This window comes from Staurois parvus, unplaced genomic scaffold (assembly GCF_062004578.1).
Source record: "Staurois parvus isolate SC_StPar_1 unplaced genomic scaffold, SC_StPar_1.0 ptg000832l, whole genome shotgun sequence".
NCBI lineage: Eukaryota > Metazoa > Chordata > Amphibia > Anura > Ranidae > Staurois > Staurois parvus.
Genome location: NW_028318628.1, coordinates 4,100,974 through 4,123,191, shown reverse-complemented (window position 1 = coordinate 4,123,191; position 22,218 = coordinate 4,100,974). Strand labels below are relative to the sequence as shown.

Below are 22,218 nucleotides of genomic sequence, written 5' to 3'. Positions count from 1 at the left end.
TGTGAAAAAAATGTTTTGAATCACGTTTTTTTCAGTTAGTTTAGCACGTTATTATAATATTCAGAATATGAGTTCGTTTTGTATTGTCATAAACCTTAAAGCCTAACTCCATGTTTAAAGTGTTACTAAACCCACAACAGTAAAATCAGTCTGTATATGCAGTGATGCACTGTGGTACCTAAGGGGTTAATCCTCAGCATTGTGTAAAAATGCTGTTTGATCCTGACTTCTCTGATCCTCCCCTTCTTACATTGCCCCCCTCATATCTCCTGATAAGACATAATGTTTGGAGTCACTCTACACATGCTCAGTTTGGTGTGTATTACCTAGATAAGTTTTTTTTTTTTCTTAGTAGAGTGCTTGTGATCAGCACAGGGCCAATCATAAGTACAGGAACACTTTATTTTATTTTTTTCATTGAAACCATGCAAATAAAGGGTGCCGATTGTAGTCAGTACCCTTGATATTGTTATGGTTTTTCCAGCTCCCTGTTATTTTTAGAGGACTACTTGGTATGTATGTGAATTTCAACAAACGTGCACCTGTGCCTATGGACATTAAGCCCTGGTTCACACTGTGCAGGGTGGTTGTGGGTTAGGGAATCATATCTGTTCCCGCACCCGCAACCACCCGTAGCCAAATTGCGCTGCTCTTATGAGACGTGCGGGGCTACCATTCAGATGCGCATTTGTGGGTGCGAGAACCGCAGGGAAATCAAATTGGCAAAAAGACCATGCATTTTCCCTCCAGCCACATTTTTAAAAAGGTGCATGCACCTTTTTTTGCAGAAAACACAGGCACAGTAAGTATGGGCTGCTTTGCACGTGCAAACACGTAAACTAGAAACCAGAAAAAGATTTACATTTTCTTAACCAGAAAATGAGTATTAAGACCCTGTTTACATTATTCTATTGTAGGAATGCTCACATTTCCACATAATTACTTGCGAAGGTATGATCGCTCTGAATGGCAACCCAATGCATCTTGCAGACATAAATGCACTGCACAGTAGAGCAATGTGCTAATGTGCATCGTAGTGCAGTGTGCCATCAATAAAGATACAGATCCTGAAAAGGAAAAGGAAATAGGATGACAAGACAATATACGTATTCTGTGCACAATATAATGTAACTGAATACCAGGGACAGACTGACCATTCGAGCACTCGGGCACTGCCCGAGGGCCTGGGGCCAGTAGGGGGCCCCATGAGATGCCCCTGGTACCTTTCATTGGCTTTTTCATGGGCTTTTTTGAGTGTGGGCGAGGACACAGGGGCCCCATGATCCCCTATTGCCCGGGGGCCCCATGAGTTGTCAGTCCGCCCCTGGTGAATACAATAAAAGAAAGAAATTCATACACTAAATAACAAAGTACGAAATGCAGTATTATTCAAGGTAGTGATCCTTTAAATTGCTTGGAAACATCTGGCTTCATACTTTGACACAGTCATTAAAAATGGATTACAGTCCATATCCAGTGAGCTAAGTAAAATATTTCCTGATAATACAGGTAAATTGTTTTAGTCATATTACTTTAGACTCCCGAATTGTTGAAATAATGAAATAGGGTATTCTAATGAGCCCTAACAAAATCTATGTGCTTTAAGAACAAATCTCCCCATATAAAGTGCTTCAAGAACAATTGGAATTCCTTCCTTTGCTGACACCTGATGTAGAACATGGGAAAAGGCATATGGGTTAACATGATATTTCCAATAGCCAGTAAGTGCATCAGCAATGCATATACAGGTATTTTAGTGTCTTCCAACTGGTCTATAAAGAAATCTGGCTGCCATGGTAAATATACTGCACTGCCATGGTTGACCTCTTTCTAAAAATACTTTTTGACTGGCTGCCTTGGACTGCAAGGGTCTAATTAGTCTGTTCCCTATGCATTAAAGTGTGTTTTGTTAAGTTGTGTTGAATGAAACAATTTTATAAGGGCCCACAATGCATCTTCATGAACCAAAACACATGCTTGACTTTTTTTGACACCTTAGTGCACCACAACGCATATGTATTCATGTGTATGCTTTGTGATGCATTGATGAGTCAGATGCATAGTTCAAAAGTGTCAAATATCTTTATTGAGTTTGTATTGGGTTTTAGTGTCTGAACAAAAAATTAAAATGTGCTTCAGATGAGGGCACCATTATAGTGAGATTTATTTTTGCCCTGCAATTAGAAAGAACAGGTTCCCTTTAAATTAATGATTTTCTTTCAATACTTACATAGTGTTTTTGTTTTTTCTGCATAGAATTTTTGTCAGTTCCAATCACCTCTCAAAGTCCAAAATCTTTCACCAGAAGGTTTATTGGCTCTAGTGTGATTTCTCCTACCCTCTTCTAAAACATACTTCGCCATTGGCAGTTAGGCGAGGGTTAACACATAAAATTTCCTGTGTGTTTCTGGGAATTGGTGGAGATTTCAAATCCTGTGTGAAGATACTTCAGCCTTTGAATTGAAGGCCTGTGATATCACCCTTGTGTAGGTGTATTTTATTTTACTCCTCAGTTTTTTTCTTTTTAATCAGTTTTGTTTCTTTGAGAAAGTGCTTACAGGAACAAGAGTTACTAAAATGGAGGACAAGAGAACGGGACTTTACAGGTACAATCATATAAGAGATATATAGATAAAAACATATTTGATTTTATTCACAACCTTTAAAAACAATTACCATACATAGAAAAATAGAAAACAGTCAAAATACATCAATAGTTTTCTCTTCAGAGTCTTCAGATGGCAATTTGAAACCTCAGCATGTTTCAACTCTTAAAGAGTCTTCATCAGGAGAAAAGCAGTGTATTCTGGAAATATAAATATGCGTAAGTACCAAAGTCTTATAACATCGACCACTGAGCAAAACGCTAGCCCATCACAGTGATAAATAAATGGATACTTATATATACCCAAAGATGTAGCATAAAAAAACAATGAATGAATGCATGTCAATAGGAAGGAAGATCACAAGGTGGAGTCACAAAGAATGCAAGGGAGAGAAGCCCAGCCAGCTCCCAAAAGTTGAGGAGAGGATGAGAAAAAAATTATATATATATATATATATATATATACACACACTATATTGCCAAAATTATTGGGCCACCTGCCTTTACACTCACATGAACTTTAATGGCATCCCATTCTTGGTCCGTAGGGTTCAATATAGAGTTGCTTTGCAGGTATAACAGCTTCAACTCTTTTGGGAAGGCTGTCCACAAGGTTTAGGAGTGTGTCCATGGGAATGTTTGACCATTCTTCCAGAAGCACATTTGTGAGGCCAGGCATTGATGTCGGACGAGAAGACCTGGCTCACAGTCTCCGCTCTAATTCATCCCATCGGGTTGAGGTCAGGACTGTGTGCAGGCCAGTCAAGTTCCTCCACCTCAAACTCGCTCATTCATGTCTTTATGGACCTCAAAAACCAATTCAGTCAGGCAACTACCGGTCTTCTCTGCTCTAGAGTCCAGTGGTGGTGTGCTTTACACCACTGCATCCGATGCTTTGCATTGCACTCAGTGCAGTAGGGCTTAGATGCAGCTGCTCGGCCATGGAAACCCATTCCATGAAGCTCTCTATGCACTGTTGTGCTAATCTGAAGGCCACACGAAGTTTGGAGGTCTTTAACTATTGACTCTGCAGACAGTTGGCGACTTCTGCGCACTGTGCACTTGACCCTGCTTTGTCATTTTACATGGCCGAGTTGCTGTTGTTCCCAGGTGCTTTTACTTTGTTATATTACCACTAACAGTTGACCGTTGAATATTTAGTAGCAAGGAAATTTCACAGATGGACTTATTGCACAGGTGGCGACCTATCATGGTACCACGCTTGAATTCACTGAGCTCTTAAGAGCAACGCATTCTTTCACAAATGTTTGCATGCCTAGGTACTTGATTTTATACACATGTTGCCAGTATACATAAATACATACACATATATATATATACAAAAAACACACATCAACATGTGTCTACCTATTGCAAACAAGTGGTCAACTCCAGAGCTCCTAGGCTTGATGGTACCAACCACACCCACAACAGTTACAGCACTGGTTGTATCCATCTCGCACATCTTAATAAAGAGTCAGACTGAGGGTCAGCAGATCTCATCCTTCTGTATATAAAACAGCTGGGCAAAAGAGGAGGCATCTACAACTTGGGCACTGACTTTTTATTTATTTTGTATGGCTAATTTATGTTTCAATAGTAATTTTTGGTAAATCAACAAATTATGTAAAGATTACTTGTGAGCCACTGGAGTGTGTGTTCTAGATCTTTATGCAAAACAAATTTGTAGTGTATAAAATAAATTATAAAAAATATTAATATGGGCCCTGGCTTCCTTGCTCACCCTCATATATGTGAGTCAAATATTGACAAAAATTAATATAATATAAGGTACCGCGCTCTATTTAGGACTAATGGTTGCTTACTCACTTATGGTGGTGACTATGTACTCTCTACAGTATAGTCATGAACAGTTTATACCATGATAAAATGAGATAGCATATCTCTATAGTTAACAATACTAATGAAACTAATATATTAATTATTGTGATATTATCTGTGAAAAACAGAAGAAATAAATTAAATAAATATAATCTCCTAATTAATTTTGAAAAATTCAAATAATGTGTGCTACTTGAAAGTATACACTCATTAGTTATAAAATAATAGAAAAATGAGACAAAAATAAAAATAAAACATGCAGATAGAAAAATAAAAATAAAAAATATATATATAATAAATTATATATATTATAATAATAATGAAAAGATGAAGCTACGAGTCCCTGTAGCGTAACGCGTAGGGGAGAGGCAGAGACGTCACCAGTGATCCGACTACCCACACGGCGAGTATTGTCAGTGTGTGCTGACACACTAAAGAGGCTGGTCATCACCGCTTACAGCGGCTTTTTATACAAAGCGTGATTAATCCTTTTAAATGTAAGTGCATAAAATCCACTGTTTATCTATGATAAGACACTATGTCATTTTTCTTTTTACATGGCTAAAATGAGGAATAACGGAGAGCAGGAATAAGGAGTACTCCAAGGAGGAAGAGGTCTGCCTTTCATTAGGCTAACACTGAAGTATCTTCTCTACACAGGCTACACCCATAAATCAGCAGGCTGTTTGGGAAGAGAGCACATTGCATTAACTATTTAATTGAACTCTGCACAAAGTTGGTTAAGACTTTTTTCATTGAAGACTGATGAAGACTGTTTTTTTTTTGGTTTTTTTTTAATATACATATTTTATTGATTTTTAGTATATCACATATTAAAATTCAATATATTCAACATTTCAATATATTCACCATTAAAATTCCAAAATACTCAACATTAAACAATTCCCTTATACCTCTTTAGTCTAAAGAACCCCCACTCCCACCCCCATTTCTCCATTCTGCTGCCTAATTTTATTCTCCTTTTCTCTCCTCGCTCCTCTTCTTTTCTTTTCCCTCTCCAGGCTCCCTTCTCTTTCTTCCTTGCTTATCTCCTCCTTATTTTTCTTTAAATTGCTCTTTGAACCTATCCCATTTCTCCCATTTTCTCTGAATCTCTCCATTCTATCTTCTTCCTGATGGTAGAATTCCTCCATCTTATGTACATAGTCAACCCTACCTATCTAGTCTTTTCTTTATGGTATTTCCTGCTCTTGCGAAAATTTAGGTATCAACCCCTTTTGCCGCATTTATCAGATGAAATACCAACGAGTTCTTATATTTTTCTACTGAAGTCTCAGTTTTATGGAATAAGCATGTGCCTGGATCTTTTGGGACCTCAACCCCCGTTATCTCCTGAATTAAATAAATAATTTCCTCCCAATACTCCTGAAGTTTAGGGCACTCCCACCATATATGTGCCATTGTGTCTTTTGTCCCACATCCTCTCCAACATAAAGGTGATTTATCTATTTGTTGTTTATGTGCCACACTTGGTGTAATGTACCACCTAGCCAAACATTTGTAATTCATTTCCACCACTGCTCCGTGCACTAATCTAAATATTTTCTTTTTCTGTTGCTCGTCGAATGTTATTCCCAGTTCCCTTTCCCATTTCTCCATATACAAAGGCGTGGCAACCCCCATCATTTCGGTAAGAATTTTATAAATCCGGGAAGTACCATGTTTCCATGTTTTATTTGTATTAAAAACTGCTGAAGACTCTTTAAGAGTTGAAATGCTTTGAGGTTTCAAGTTGCCATATGAAGACTTTGATAGATGGAACTCACTAAATGAAGATAACCATTGATGTATTTTGGTTGTTTTCTATTTTTCTATGTATGGTAATTGTTTTTAAACGTTGTGAATAAAATCAAATATTTTTTATCTATATATCTCTTATGTGATTGGTACCTGTACAGTCCCATTCCCTTGTCCCCCACTTTACTATCTCTTGCCAATAGGGATTTGGTACCATAATAAAATTGGTTGGGATTCAGCATCGATTTTTTTATGCTTACAGGAACAAATACAAAAGCGAAACTCACTGGTACGTTAAGTTATGGCCAATACAATCTCCACTATATAGACAATTTAATGCATGATAAAGGGAGAGCATTAAAATTAATGTATCACTTTTATATATGTATGATTCCTGTTTGTTTAATACACTTAATACATTAAGTTTAACATTTGTTTTCAGAAGTATGTTTTTTTGCCTTTAGGGGCATTTTTTAATGGGAAACAAGGGTATGGCAAGGAAGACAACCTTATAATTTGATGCAAGTTCCTTCACTGATGTAAGTGTTGTTAGCTGTAATTAAACCTTGGAGCAAATAACTCCAAAAGCACTTGCCTAAAAATCTCTGCTTGTGATTAGAAATGATTCATGTTCCCATTGTCACTACACAAAAAATAAAGCTGCTCATGGTGGTAAAAGATCTTCTGAGTACATGCTAACAGAAATTGTGATGTGAACAGACAGTTTTCATTTCCTCAAGAATTATGAGTTTGCCTGTCTTTGAGAATCCCTGGTGTTTGTAGTACTGTGATAGAGATGTATCAAAATGCACTCTTCTCTTAAAGCCAATGTAAAACGGTTTCAGGTAAAGGTTCCTAAAAATAAGTTGAAGCCACATTAATTATCAGCAATACTGATATTGGGAAACAATTTCTCCATATCTTGATTCTGACTACTGTAGATATTTTAGAATCAGCTTGGAAATTCCAAAAATATATACATTTCAAAGGTTGCTTTGCCTTCTCAACAGTGTTAGTCCACATTGCTATAATCAGTATTGGTAACAGATGTTCTGTGCATTGTGCTTATCAAGGTGTGGTTGTAGAGGCAAAGAGTGCGTGCGTGAACCCAGAAGATGTCTCTATCATTACTGACCACCCCCCAGATCGATGTTTGCAGATGTCCAATGTGTTACTCACCCTGAAGACCACTCCCTGAGTATATGACCACCCATTCCATTCTATAAAGGTTAGCTTGTACAAAAGTCAGTAGTAGAAAAGACAACATTGTCATTCCCATCACCTGGTTGTTTCTGTATATCAGGAAAGGACAATGACTGTAGGTTTCTTTCTGCCTGTCCTGGGATTTTGCATCTTGATGGTGAAAGTCACGGAGGGTGAGTCACTCTAAGCACAATGAATATGTCAAAGTAAACTGAAATTGTTATCCACTGGAAAGCCATAACCTCTAGATAAATGATCTAGTCTCTTAAAAACCATGTCTTAGCCTGTTATTTATAAATGCATGGTATTAGTATATGCTACGACATGCACCATCATGTCTTATGATTATAATATGACTTGAATAATATAGCTATGTGAATGTTTTCATGTGTATAGTGTTGACTGTAGAATCAAACTAAGACTACCAGCTTTACTTAAAAAATACAATGACCGTATATATCTCATTTGTTGTGGGTTTGGCTTGTTGTGGGTGTGGCTTATTGTTGGCCTGACCTAGGCAGAGCAGAGACAGTAAACCACAGGTTGGTTACACATTCTTGTATCTTAACTCACGAGTAGTATCACTGCTGACTTCCCTGCTCCCCATTGCCACTGTTTAAATTTCTAGTACTTTGAGGTGAATGGTATGGAAACACTACCCCTGTCCTGACCATTGCGCATGCTTGGATGCATTCATGTGGGGTGGGCCTGAGGGTTATACAGTGAGGAACAGAAGTATTTGAACACCCTGCGATTTTGCAAGTTTTCCCACTTAGAAGCCATGGAGGGGTCTGAAATTCACATTGTAGGTGCATTCCCACTCAGAGAGAGAGAATTTAAAAACAAAATTCAGGAAATCACATTGTATGATTTTTAAAGAATTTATTTGTCTTGCACTGCTGAACATAAGTATTTGAACACCTAAGAAACAGCAAGAATTCTGGCTCTCAAAGACCTGTTATTGTGCCTTTAAAAAGTCCACCTCTACTCCACTCATTAATCTAACTTATTAGCACCTGTCTGAGCTCTTTAAAGACACCTGTCCTCGCCACAGTCAGTCATACGCCAACTACTACCATGGGCAAGACCAAAGAGCTGTCAAAAGACACCAGAGACAAAATTGTGGACCTCCACAAGGCTGGAAAGGGCAATTGCCAAGCAGCTTGGTGAAAATAGATCAACTGTTGGAGCAATTGTTAGAAAATGGAAGAGGTTAAAGACGACTGTTAGTCTCCCTCGGACTGGGGCTCCATGCAAGATCTCACCTCGTAGGGTATCACAGATGATAAGAAAGGTGAGGAAGCCCAGAACTACAAGGGAGGAGCTGGTCAATGACATGAAGAGAGCTGGGACCACAGTTTCAAAGGTCACTGTCAGTAGAACACTATGCCATCATGGTTTCAAATCATGCATTGCACGGACGGTTCCCCTGCTCAACTCATCACATGTCCAGACCCGTCTGAAGTTTGCCAATGACCATCTGGATGATCCAGAGGAGGCATGGGAGAAAGTCATGTGGTCAGATGAGACCAAAGTAGAACTTTTTGGTCTAAACTTCACTCGTTTGTTTGGAGGAAAAAGAAGAATGAGTTGCATCCCAAGAACACCATCCCTACTGTGAAGCATGGGGGTGGTAACATCATGCTTTGGGGGTGCTTTTCTGCAAAGGGGACAGGACGACTACACTGTATTAAGGAGAGGATGAATGGGGCCATTTATTTTGAGATTTTAAGCAACAACCTCCTTCCCTCAGTCAGAGCTTTGAAGATGGGTCGTGGCTGGGTCGTGGCTGGGTCTTCCAACATGACAACAACCCGAAGCACACAGCCATGGTAACCAAGGAATGGCTCCGTAAGAAGCATATCAAGGTTCTGAAGTGGCCTAGCCAGTCTCCAGACCTAAATCCAATAGAACATCTTTGGAGGGAGCTGAAACTCCGTGTTGCTCAGCGACAGCCCCGAAACCTGACAGATCTAGAGGAGATCTGTGTGAAGGAGTGGGCCAAAATCCCTGTTGCAGTGTGTGCAAACCTGGTCAAAGACTACAGGAAACGTTTGACCTCTGTAATTGCAAACAAAGGCTTCTGTACCAAATATTAACACTGATTTTCTCAGGTGTTCAAATACTTCTGTTCAGCAGTGAAAGACAAATAAATTCTTTAAAAATCATACAATGTTATTTCCTGAATTTTTTTTTAAATTCTGTCTCTCTGAGTGGGAATGCACCTACAATGTGAATTTCAGACCCCTCCATGATTTCTAAGTGGGAGAACTTGCAAAATTGCAGGGTGTTCAAAGTCTTCTGTTCCTCACTGTATATGCAGTGTGCAAAATCTGACTTTCAGGAAAAACAATTTTTTGCACAGATTCTTTGTCAGGGCAGCAATGGAAATGGTGAATGATTAATGGGACTTTTAGCAAGTGATTCAATTATTGTCATATGGTCCTCAAAACTAACAGCGATGACTTGGTTACACACTCACACAGACAGCAACAAATAACTGAACTTGGTACTACAGGTGTAAATATGGGAATACATAAATACTTGTAGTAATTCCTTGCCAGAAAAATAGCATTCATGGCACTCTGACAATTGTGACAATGTAAGGGTAACACATTGGCAACTGTTTCAATATATTGGCATCAAATGTGGTGATCATGACAGTAAAACAGTTGTAAAGGCTTTTTTTCAATAACAAACGTGCTTTACTTACCTGCTTTGTGGTCTGGAACCTCCTCTTCTGGGGTATCCAGCTGGCGGTCTTGGCTCCTCATCTTCTTTGTACTCCACAAAATGAAGCCGCTTCCTATGGGGACGTACTTGCGGGCCCACTTCTGAGCCTATATACACACACGGCGTGGCTCACCATCTATATTTTATTTATTTTTGTGCTGGCTGCAGCTTCATCACAGCCTAAAAGTGTTACTAAAACAAAGAAACACAGCGTCTCTAAGTGTGTACTGCGAAGATGTCCGGGATCAGCATGTTTGGCAATGACGTCAGATGCCGAACATGCCGATCCTGGACATCTTGGAGACTCTGCCAGGCTTCACCATCCATGCTGCACATGCACAGCACTATCTGCTGGCGTACACCTTGGAGATTCCAACAGGCTTTACCATTCATGTTGCACATGCACAGCACCATCTGCTGGTGGACTCAATTGATCTCCTCTCTGAATCAGTCACCTAACATCTGGCTACAGACGTCTCACCCCTTTACCTAGGAGCCTGCTTTTCAATTCTAAGATGTGAGTTACTATTTTTCTTCCTATTAAATATCATCGCAGTACACACTTAGAGGCGCTGTGTTTCTTTGTGTACCTTCTGCAGAGTTATGCTTTGCTCCTTTTGCAGATTGCCCTTAGTGCCTACTGGACTACCCTTGCCCACTTGGAACTCATTAATACATACATGGACTGCCACACTATGCGCCTGTTATCCCTTTTGTAATAAAAGTGTTACTAAACCTACAACAAAAAATCAATCTGCATATGCAGTAAAGCATGCTTGTTATACTTGGAACCTAAGGGGTTAATCCTCAGCATTGTGTTAAAAGGCTGTTTGATCCTGTTTTCTCTAATCCTCCTCTTCTTCTATTGTTCTCAATCCACCTGCTGATAGTACAGAGCCCTAGGAGTCACTCTGCACATGCTCAGTTCATTGTGTATTGCTAGATAATTTTTTTTTCTTTGGGAGGGTGCATGTGATCAGCACAGGGCCAATCAGCGCTGTCAACACAGAGGGTCAGGAGTCCTGCAGCCTCATAGGACAGTCAGAGGAGAATGAAAACGCCTCCCACAAGCTTAACCAGTGCTTGGCCAGACACTGGTAGAAGTCACAAGACTGCTATATACTGCTGATGAGAAAATGTATGTAGCAGTTTATATTTACTAAAATAATTGCATTTCCATGTTCTGTGTACTGTGGGAGAGCAGATATAGTGAATGCAGGGTCCTGGGCTTAGTAACACTTGAAGCCCAATTTATGGGCATTTCTGATGGGGAAGTACAGTACATACAACATTGAAGTCACCCCACCTTGTGTGTTGTGTGCTTTCCATTATATGTATTGTGTCTATGATCAGGTAATCCAGAACAACAGGATTATTCTGTACCTGTCAACAACACATGCACGAAATACAATACAGATTGGTGCACTATACGTGAGTACTGTACTGTGTTATGTGCTGTACAGATACTGATCATGTTCTTGTTCAGAGCGTAATGTAATTTTCAGGGGCCAACCCGTGGATTCATGGACCCAGGCAGTCATTTATCTGACTTGTTTCTATCCATTTAAATGCATGTGCCTCCACTGTGAGGACTCTTTAGACTTGTAGAGTTAGGACCACAGATACTCAGGGTGCTGTGACGCGGCTCTGTGGCTTACGTATGTATTTGCAAATGTGTGCTAACTAAACCCCTGTTTTTAAACGCATGTTTCCAGACAGGTTAATTTGGTTTTTGATAGTTGGCTAACTGGCTGACAGTTTGAACTGGCTTTTCTTATCCCCCTTGTTGATAAGATGTACATATCCTTGTTCCTTGCCAATAAAAGCCGATATTAGATTGGGGTAGGCTGGCAAGTTGAACTGGATATTTTTACTTATTTGGAAATTTTCTCACGTAGTGACAGCCCCCCATGTTCACTGTTTAAAAAGCCAGTTATAGACCTGGGCAGGTGATCAGTTTTTTCTCAGTCATTTATCTGACCCTGATATAGACATGTTTTTTTTTTCAAATGTGAATATGTACCCACTGACCCGTATAATCAGACATATGATTCTTTCTTTAGCTGCATCAGTCCGCATATCATGTCCTCCTGGCTGGTTCTTCTACAGGTCACATTGCTATGCCATCAGTAAGAACCCAGCAACATGGGCTGATTCAGAGGTAAGTCAGTGCATTGTTGCAGGTTATATAAACAGGCTTGTTCAATAAAGCATTGGAAGGAATACAGTGCTAAGTAGAAAAGGTGTTGGTTCAAAAACCATCTCCTGTTTATCTGACTATGCATTCTTCTAATAGCACAACTTATTGAATAAACCCATTAGGATGTGCTGCAATCATATTTAGGTTTGGTGTCGATATGCTTAGATGGAGAAATGCAGCATGATTTTGACATCAGTTTGAGATGCTTTTGACATCATTCAGCATTAATAATCGTTGTACTTGACCTACATTGACCTGCTTCAAGCTGCTTTTTCATTCCTACTTACTTGCATGGGCAAGGCACAGTTCTGGAGAGAACAAAAGCCATCAAGTTCCTTCTATGAAAAAAAAAAGCTATCCAGCATATACTAACAGAAGTTTCAATGTATTAATTACAGTTATTGGCATTTTTTTGGCAATCAAACTACAGGCATAACACAAACTATACCAACATTATAGGATTATACTTTGTGATTTGGCATTTTATTATAAACCCATTCTGTTACACAGCTAGACAACACTAATAGTGTAGCACAACAATTAAAAATTAAGTCTCTTGAGTGGCCACACAATATACCCAACATACAATACACTGTATACAAAAAAAACAAACAAACAGCATGATAATAAATATAAACACAATTGGATCCTCAGTACTTCCAGATCACAAAGTGTCCAGGCCTTCCAGGTGCATATTGGCAAATTGGTGTCATTGGGTTTAATCACTCTAATCTGTAAAGCCAACAGATCCTGGGACTGAACAGCAGCTGATGACAATCAATTATTCTGTTGATGTTCAAATTTGACAAAGATCCCCTCTTTCTTACAACTGTTGAACCAAGGACTTAACTATTGGTACACGCCTAGTTTTATATATATGATTATCTACACTAAAAGGCTTGCAATTAGCATTGAATAATCCACATTTATTGCAATAAACCTAAAGGTAAACTCCCTTAGTTTATATTCATTTATATCCACTCATAAAACATTGGTTTGTGAACATTGATCTACAATATATTAATAGTAAACAGCTTATTTGTTTTGTTATGTTAACTTACTGGGTACTGTGTTTTCCATTTTTAAAAGGATATGTTGGCATATTTATCTTTTGTAGTATGAGTGTACAAGTTATGGACATGGTGCCCATCTGGCCTCCATCATGGATGAATCTGAGGCATCCATTATTGCTAGCCATGTATCTGCAAGTCAAGATGCAGAGGGTGTGTGGATAGGACTGCATGACCCTGACAAGGTGTGTATATCCATTGAAAATCAAAACCAAGCTTCCACAATAACTTATGAAGTAGTGCATAAAGCCCAATGTTTCACTTGCAGAATGGCCGTTGGAAGTGGACGGATGGATCCATGTTTAATTTTCAAGCCTGGAAAGGAGGTGTTCCAGATAATGCCAAAGGAAAAGAATATTGTGTTGTGCTAGTCAGCGGCTCCAGTAAGTGGATAGTCAACATAAAATATTATCCATTTTAAATTAAATAGAATATGTACAGTATTAACTGCAAGTATTCATAGATATAGGTCATGTAGATATTGAACATTGGCAGTCTTGCTATGCCACTTTTTTATTCCCTTATTACAACTCGGTAGCCATTCATTGTATGCCCAGGGAGCATATTGTGTACAGAGAAAATCTCCTGCTCAACAATGGATGTTAATCAGCTAAGCTGATAGGTTGAGTTAGAGAACGGCCACAAATGGTTTGTAGATATGACTAGAGATGAGCGAAGAAATGAAAAATTCGATTCGGCTGATTCGGCGAATTCCAGTGTGAAATTCGATTCGATGCGAATTTCTCCGCTACGAAGATGACTTATTTAAAGGGTTTCTAGGCTTCAGAGAGCCTTTAAATTAGTGCAGAACACTGTACCTTTAATTTAAATGCCCTTGGAGATGAGGAAGGAGAAGGAGAAGGATGAGAAGAAGGAGAAGGATGAGAAGAAGGAGAAGGAGAAGGATGAGAAGAAGGAGAAGGATGAGAAGAAGGAGAAGGATGAGAAGAAGGAGAAGGAGAAGGATGAGAAGAAGGAGAAGGAGAAGGATGAGAAGAAGGAGAAGGAGAAGGATGAGAAGAAGGAGAAGGATGAGAAGAAGGAGAAGGATGAGAAGGAGAAGGATGAGAAGGAGAAGGATGAGAAGAAGAAGGCTGAGAATAAGGAGAAGGATGAGAAGAAGGAGAAGGATGAGAAGAAGGAGAAGGAGAAGGATGAGAAGAAAGAGAAGGATGAGAAGGAGAAGGATGAGAAGAAGAAGGATGAGAAGAAGAAGGATGAGAAGAAGGAAAAGGATGAGAAGAAGAAGGATGAGAAGAAGGAGAAGGATGAGAAGAAGGAGAAGGAAGAGAAGAAGGAGAAGGAGAAGGATGAGAAGGAGAAGGATGAGAAGAAGGAGAAGGATGAGAAGAAGGAGAAGGATGAGAAGAAGGAGAAGGAGAAGGATGAGAAGAAGGAGAAGGATGAGAAGAAGAAGGATGAGAAGAAGGATGAGAAGGATGAGAAGAAGGAGAAGGATGAGAAGAAGGAGAATGATGAGAAGAAGGAGAAGAAGGAGAAGGATGAGAAGAAGGAGAAGGATGAGAAGAAGGAGAAGGATGAGAAGAAGGAGAAGGAGAAGGATGAGAAGAAAAAGGATGAGGAGAAGGAGAAGGATGAGAAGAAGGAGAAGGATGAGAAGGAGAAGGAGAAGGATGAGAAGAAGGAGAAGGAGAAGGATGAGAAGAAGGAGAAGGATGAGAAGAAGGAGAAGGATGAGAAGGAGAAGGAGAAGGATGAGAAGGAGAAGGATGAGAAGAAGGAGAAGGAGAAGGATGAGAAGAAGGAGAAGGAGAAGGATGAGAAGAAGGAGAAGGATGAGAAGAAGGATGAGCAGAAGGAGAAGGATGAGAAGAAGGAGAAGGATGAGAAGAAGGAGAAGGATGAGAAGAAGGATGAGAAGAAGGATGAGAAGAAGGAGAAGGATGAGAAGAAGGACAGTTCTGTGACAGTTTCTGTCTATTTCTGACAGTTCTGGGACATTCACTCCATACAGCGGTTTCAACCGCTGTATGGAGGGAATGTCATAGAACTGTCAGAAATAGACTATTAATGACAGTTCTGGGACTGTCCTTCCATGCAGCGGTTGAAACATTGTATGTATTTGTTTCCATAAATGTATCCATTTATGGAAACAAATACATACAATGTTTCAACCGCTGCATGGAAGGACAGTCCCAGAACTGTCATTAATAGTCTATTTCTGACAGTTCCATGACATTCCCTCCATACAGCGGTTAAAACAGCTGTATGCAGTGAATGTCCCAGAACTGTCATAAATAGTCTATTTCTGATAGATCTGGGACATTCACTCCATACAGCTGTTTTAACCGCTGTATGGAGGGAATGTCATGGAACTGTCAGAAATAGACTATTAATGACAGTTCTGGGACTGTCCTTCCATGCAGCGGTTGAAACATTGTATGTATTTGTTTCCATAAATGGATCCATTTATGGAAACAAATACATACAATGTTTCAACCGCTGCATGGAAGGACAGTCCCAGAACTGTCATTAATAGTCTATTTCTGACAGTTCCATGACATTCCCTCCATACAGCGGTTAAAACAGCTGTATGGAGTGAATGTCCCAGATCTATCAGAAATAGACTATTTATGACAGTTCTGGGACATTCACTGCATACAGCTGTTTTAACCGCTGTATGGAGGGAATGTCATGGAACTGTCAGAAATAGACTATTAATGACAGTTCTGGGACTGTCCTTCAATGCAGCGGTTGAAACATTGTATGTATTTGTTTCCATAAATGGATCCATTTATGGAAACAAATACATACAATGTTTCAACCGCTGCATTGAAGGACAGTCCCAGAACTGTCATTAATAGTCTATTTCTGACAGTTCCATGACATTCCCTCCATACAGCGGTTAAAACAGCTGTATGCAGTGAATGTCCCAGAACTGTCATAAATAGTCTATTTCTGATAGATCTGGGACATTCACTCCATACAGCTGTTTTAACCGCTGTATGGAGGGAATGTCATGGAACTGTCAGAAATAGACTATTAATGACAGTTGTGGGACTGTCCTTCCATACAGCGGTTGAAACATTGTATGTATTTGTTTCCATAAATGGATCCATTTATGGAAACAAATACATACAATGTTTCAACCGCTGCATGGAAGGACAGTCCCAGAACTGTCATTAATAGTCTATTTCTGACAGTTCCATGACATTCCCTCCATACAGCGGTTAAAACAGCTGTATGCAGTGAATGTCCCAGAACTGTCATAAATAGTCTATTTCTGATAGATCTGGGACATTCACTCCATACAGCTGTTTTAACCGCTGTATGGAGGGAATGTCATGGAACTGTCAGAAATAGACTATTAATGACAGTTCTGGGACTGTCCTTCAATGCAGCGGTTGAAACATTGTATGTATTTGTTTCCATAAATGGATCCATTTATGGAAACAAATACATACAATGTTTCAACCGCTGCATTGAAGGACAGTCCCAGAACTGTCATTAATAGTCTATTTCTGACAGTTCCATGACATTCCCTCCATACAGCGGTTAAAACAGCTGTATGCAGTGAATGTCCCAGAACTGTCATAAATAGTCTTTTTCTGATAGATCTGGGACATTCACTCCATACAGCTGTTTTAACCGCTGTATGGAGGGAATGTCATGGAACTGTCAGAAATAGACTATTAATGACAGTTGTGGGACTGTCCTTCCATACAGCGGTTGAAACATTGTATGTATTTGTTTCCATAAATGGATCCATTTATGGAAACAAATACATACAATGTTTCAACCGCTGCATTGAAGGACAGTCCCAGAACTGTCATTAATAGTCTATTTCTGACAGTTCCATGACATTCCCTCCATACAGCGGTTAAAACAGCTGTATGCAGTGAATGTCCCAGAACTGTCATAAATAGTCTATTTCTGACAGTTCTGGGACATTCACTCCATACAGCGGTTTCCGGCAAAAAGTGTATGTGCAGAGTTCCTCTATTCTGCAGATACACTTAGAGGAGCTCTGCAGATACACTTAGAGGAGCTCTGCACATACACTTTTTTCCGGTTTGGAATTATTCTTATTTTCATCCTACTTCTTCTTCTTCTTCTTCATCCTCATCCTCATCCTCTTCTTCTTCTGAGGATGAGGATGATGAAGAAGAAGAAGAAGAAGAAGAAGAAGTAGGATGAAAATAAGATTAATTCCAAGCCGGCAAAAAGTGTATGTGCAGAGCTCCTCTAAGTGTATCTGCAGAGCTCCTCTAAGTGTATCTGCAGAATAGAGGAACTCTGCACATACACTTTTTGCCGGCTTGGAATTATTCTTCTTTTCATCCTACTTCTTCTTCTTCTTCTTCTTCTTCATCCTCATCCTCAGAAGAAGAGGATGAGGATGAGGATGAGGAAGAAGAAGAAGAATGAAAAGAAGAATAATTCCAAGCCGGCAAAAAGTGTATGTGCAGAGTTCCTCTATTTCTGACAGTTCTCTCACAGCTTCTTCACATGTACAGCGGTTGAAATATCTGTATCCTAAATGGAAACTAATAGATACAAATTGTATCTATTAGTTTCCATTTAGGATACAGATGTTTCAACCGCTGTACATGTGAAGAAGCTGTGAGAGAACTGTCAGAAATAGAGGAACTCTGCACATACACTTTTTGCCGGCTTGGAATTATTCTTCTTTTCATCCTACTTCTTCTTCTTCTTCTTCTTCTTCTTCTTCTTCTTCATCCTCATCCTCATCCTCTTCTTCTGAGGATGAAGAAGAAGAAGAAGTAGGATGAAAAGAAGAATAATTCCAAGCCGGCAAAAAGTGTATGTGCAGAGTTCCTCTATTTCTGACAGTTCTCTCACAACTTCTTCACATGTACAGTGGTTGAAACATCTGTATCCTAAATGTAAACTAATAGATACAATGTTTCAACCGCTAAACATGTGTTCCTTCTGTCAGAGAACTGTCAGAAATAGCGGAGCTCACTGCAGGGACACTTTTGCCGGCTGATCGGGAAATGTTCGATTCGCGCACCCGAAGTAGGCAAAATTTCGGTTTCGACACGAATCGAATATTTCCTGAAATTCGACTCGAATTCCGGTTCGCCTAGTTCGATTCGCTCATCTCTAGATATGACCAAAACAGATTTTTCAGACTGTCCATTTGTATGTTATATAGGGATAGGAAATGATATTTCTATAAAGGGAAAGTAGTGACCCACTATATACTTCTGTTTGTATGTCACTGGGGTTTGTCTATGTAATGATGAACAAACTATGCATTTTTAATTTGCCAAAATATACTAATGTAGATTTGTTCAGTTTGTGGAAAATTAAACAATTCTTGAGTTCTCTACTTCTCTGAAGATCTGACAAGTCTTTAGGAACATATTGAAACAAAAACAGAGGTGACTACCCTGATAAGTAAATCAGTAAACTCAGCACTATGCTCAATTCACAAATTCATACACTAGGATAAGAATCCTTTTTTTGTTGTATTTTTTGAAGGAGTGGTAGTTATTTCAACTGGGTACAATAAAATTTGAAGCTGTAATTGCATTGCTAAAATAAAGACTCTTATCCTTTTGTTAAAGCTTTGTAAATTGAGCCTGTAATATCTGCTTTTTATTTTAAAAAATGGTGTAGACTTTTAAAGCAGAACTCTTGCCAAAAATAACAAGATAAAATTCAATAGCCCATTAAAAGATAAAATCACAAAAACAGCTTTGGCTGTGTTATTCACCTTCAGATAGTTTTGGACTCACCCCTGCCTCTGATTGGACCGCGAAAGAAAAAGCGGCGCAGCTCTCTGTCACATTGTTTTCTCCTATTAGCATGCTTCTTGCCAGTAAATGAATTGATGATTACAATAATGTCCTTCTGTACAGGGTTTAGGAGAGACTTATATTAGGTCAAATTCAGCTAATTACACTACTGGCATTTAAAAATATATTTAATGGTATATTAATGATTATAGAACTGGATTGATTTGTTTTTTTATCTGTCTAAGGTTCAGCTTTAAGAAAAAAAATGGATTAGCTGAATATTTTCTTACAAGTGCATGACTATGGTTGTCCATCATCTCCAAGACTTGGATGCTTACATGTATCCTATAATAGTTCAGGCTTCATGTTCTTCAGTAATTGTTACAAATGCTCAGTTTATTATGACAGTTTCTAAAGTTGCCATCAACATTGCACACACAAGGAGATACACATGTGGGAAGGAACAAAACGATTCAGAAAAGGGGTAGTAGCAGGGGTGGACTGACCATTTGGAAACTTGGCCACTGCCTGAGGGCCCGGGGTCAGTAGGGGACCCCATGAGATGCCCCTGGTACCTTTCTCATAAGCTTTTTTGAGTTTGGGCATGGACACAGGGGCCCCATAATCCCTTATTGCCCGGGCGCCCCATGAGTTGTCAGTCCGCCCCTGGGTAGTAGATAAACTCACAGTGGGATGGGCAGACTAGTTTCCAGCTCCAGTGGTGGCTGAAGAATAAAGCTGGATGTACACACATCTACTTATCTTCAAATTTAAGTACCTTGTGACACTAGTTCATGTGTAGTACTTAAAGAGGTATTAAACTCAAAACCTAAAATTTCTTATATTGAAGCTTACCAATCATTAGATGAGGTGGCTGCACTACTTTTCTTTTCTTTGGCTTTTTACTTTCTGTTTTCACCAGGTGATCTGGCCAGTAACACATATTCTGTATTAGCAATACACCTCTTTGGAGGAATGAGCCAGGACACAGCAGAAAGCAGCATTGGCAGTCATGGGGGGGGGGGGGAGTGTTAAATGTATTAGCAGATTTGAATACAAATAATACATTGAAACCAAACTCCAGCTAAGACTTTATAATCAGTTACATTAAACTTTTTTTCCTTTTGCAACAAAGGTTTTACATGAATAAATAAAAGCTGATTCATTTTAATCACCCTTGCCATTGGTAAATGGATGGTTTCATCAAAGTTAGCTGATACATTCTGCTAGAGCTTGAGCTTCTGGAAAACAGCAGAGTTGCTGGCTGAATCACTAGATGAAAAAAGAATAAAGAAAGCCAAAAAAAGGAAACTAATGCAGCCATCACATCTAAGAATTGGTAAGCTGTAATATAAATGTTTTTGTTTTTTGGGTTTAATACTGCTTCTGCAACAAAGAGCATCTTCTTCTACCTGCTACTTCATGAGGCTCATATTATCACTTCTAGCACATAGGATATGGGCCAAATTTCAAAAGCAATGCTTGAAATCAGAAACATCTGTTGCTTTTATTGGGCCATTTATGACTAGTCTAAAAAGTGTCCTTCAACCAAATTACTGCTGCATCTCCTTTTTCATACTTTGTTGTAGAGGAAAAAAGATAGTGCTTATAGGACCTCTAATCACGCTGTAATTACCATTCACATATTCTCATGTGTAGCTACACCCCAAAGATAAATGTTTGTTCTACTTACCTTTTCTCATGCCTTACTTCTATGTTCTCTTCCAGAATACAGGAAATGGAATGATGTTGGATGTGGAGGAAAGAGGAATTGTGTCTGTAAATTTAAGCCCTGAAGTGTCTTCTTATAAAATCCAACATTTTCAGCCTGTATCCTAATAAAACAGTATAATGATCTACCTTTTAGTCAGAAAAATGCAATTATTTGATGTTGATATTTTTATTTTATGTTGTGTGCTAATGGAAATGTATTTTGAATCTGTTTAATTTTTTTTATTAAATATCCTGATATTGTACCATATGTGTGGAAAAACTAGGAATCTGATATCTATTTAAATGCTTTTTTTTTTTAAACAGACATTGAATTCATCATTACAGGCAGTCTGCATTATGTCACTAAATAAACCCAAAGAAGTGGTGGCTAAACAGTAGATCACTTATGACAACTGTGAATGTAATATCCAAAAGGAAAAAACAAACACTTAATCATTTTTTTAATAAACACTGGGAATAAAAGTTTAATAAAAGCAAAACTAAAGTCTTCCAGCATAAAGTTGGATGGCTGCAGTAACCCACAGGAATCTAGTAAAATTAGAAGCTGTCAAATATTTATAGCTCCAAATGGACATCCTTGTGGTCAACTTTAAACTGAAGAGCTCTTTACTGTGGATTTATAAATATACAGCAGTACCATTATCGCACAGACATAAACCAGGTTGCTTGAATGTTTGTCCTGATATTTCAGTAAATAATGCAATAAGTGCAATGCGCGTACAGATCATGCAGCAATCCCTTGTGCTGAGACGAAAGCCAAACGCAGGGTCAATGTTAAAACTATGTATTTACACAGCTGATCAACCATTATTCAAACTGTATTGCCCCTTACTAGGTTAGAAGTACAGTTTTTGATCGGGAGGAGGTCAAGCAAAGATTAGCAGCTAAAATAACATATGGTGTCTTGAAAACCACATTTTGGAAAACATGCCAAACAGGAAACCTATAGACAGATTAATCAGGCAGTGCTTGTATAGCTTCATATGCAGAGCAAAACTATAAGAAATAGACAATACTTTCCAACTGATACTTATTTCATACATTTGGCAGCAGAGCTTGCATTTATGATTCCTCATGCACCTTAGAGTTTTGGGCCTGCTTGCCTCTCTAATGGATATGATTACTCTGTGTATTTGGAAATCCCTTACTTGAACAACTGACCAGAGAATTGTTGCGAAACTATTTCTCCATAATATACTACAGTGGCACCCACAGAGTGCAGGCCATTAAGGACAGCATAATTAATACAAAATCCTGAACTGCTCAAAATTGAGCCCCCGTGCACAATTTGGGCTTTATACTAGCACAATGCTGACCTACGTGTTCATCGTGCTTTGTAGATCCTCT

The 22,218-nt window shown here is 38.9% G+C and overlaps 1 protein-coding gene across 1 annotated transcript; it reads left to right on the top strand.

Moving 5' to 3' along the window:
• The first annotated feature begins 7,446 nt into the window (after positions 1-7,446).
• Positions 7,447-20,996, top strand: LOC149443786 (regenerating islet-derived protein 4-like). The gene is made up of 5 exons (XM_089655316.1): positions 7,447-7,581; positions 12,205-12,302; positions 13,459-13,596; positions 13,680-13,794; positions 20,866-20,996. Exons 1-5 carry the CDS (start codon positions 7,518-7,520, stop codon positions 20,931-20,933), a joined length of 483 nt encoding a protein of 160 aa, XP_089511442.1. The 5' UTR covers positions 7,447-7,517; the 3' UTR covers positions 20,934-20,996.
• The last annotated feature ends 1,222 nt before the right edge of the window (positions 20,997-22,218 follow it).

Coding starts and splice junctions, on each gene's coding strand:
- LOC149443786 (XM_089655316.1), top strand. CDS start 7,518: ATGACTGTAGGTTTCTTTCTGCCTGTCCTGGGATTTTGCATCTTGATG. Junction 12,303..13,458: donor CAACATGGGCTGATTCAGAG/GTAAGTCAGTGC, acceptor TATCTTTTGTAG/TATGAGTGTACAAGTTATGG. Junction 13,795..20,865: donor TGTGCTAGTCAGCGGCTCCA/GTAAGTGGATAG, acceptor GTTCTCTTCCAG/AATACAGGAAATGGAATGAT.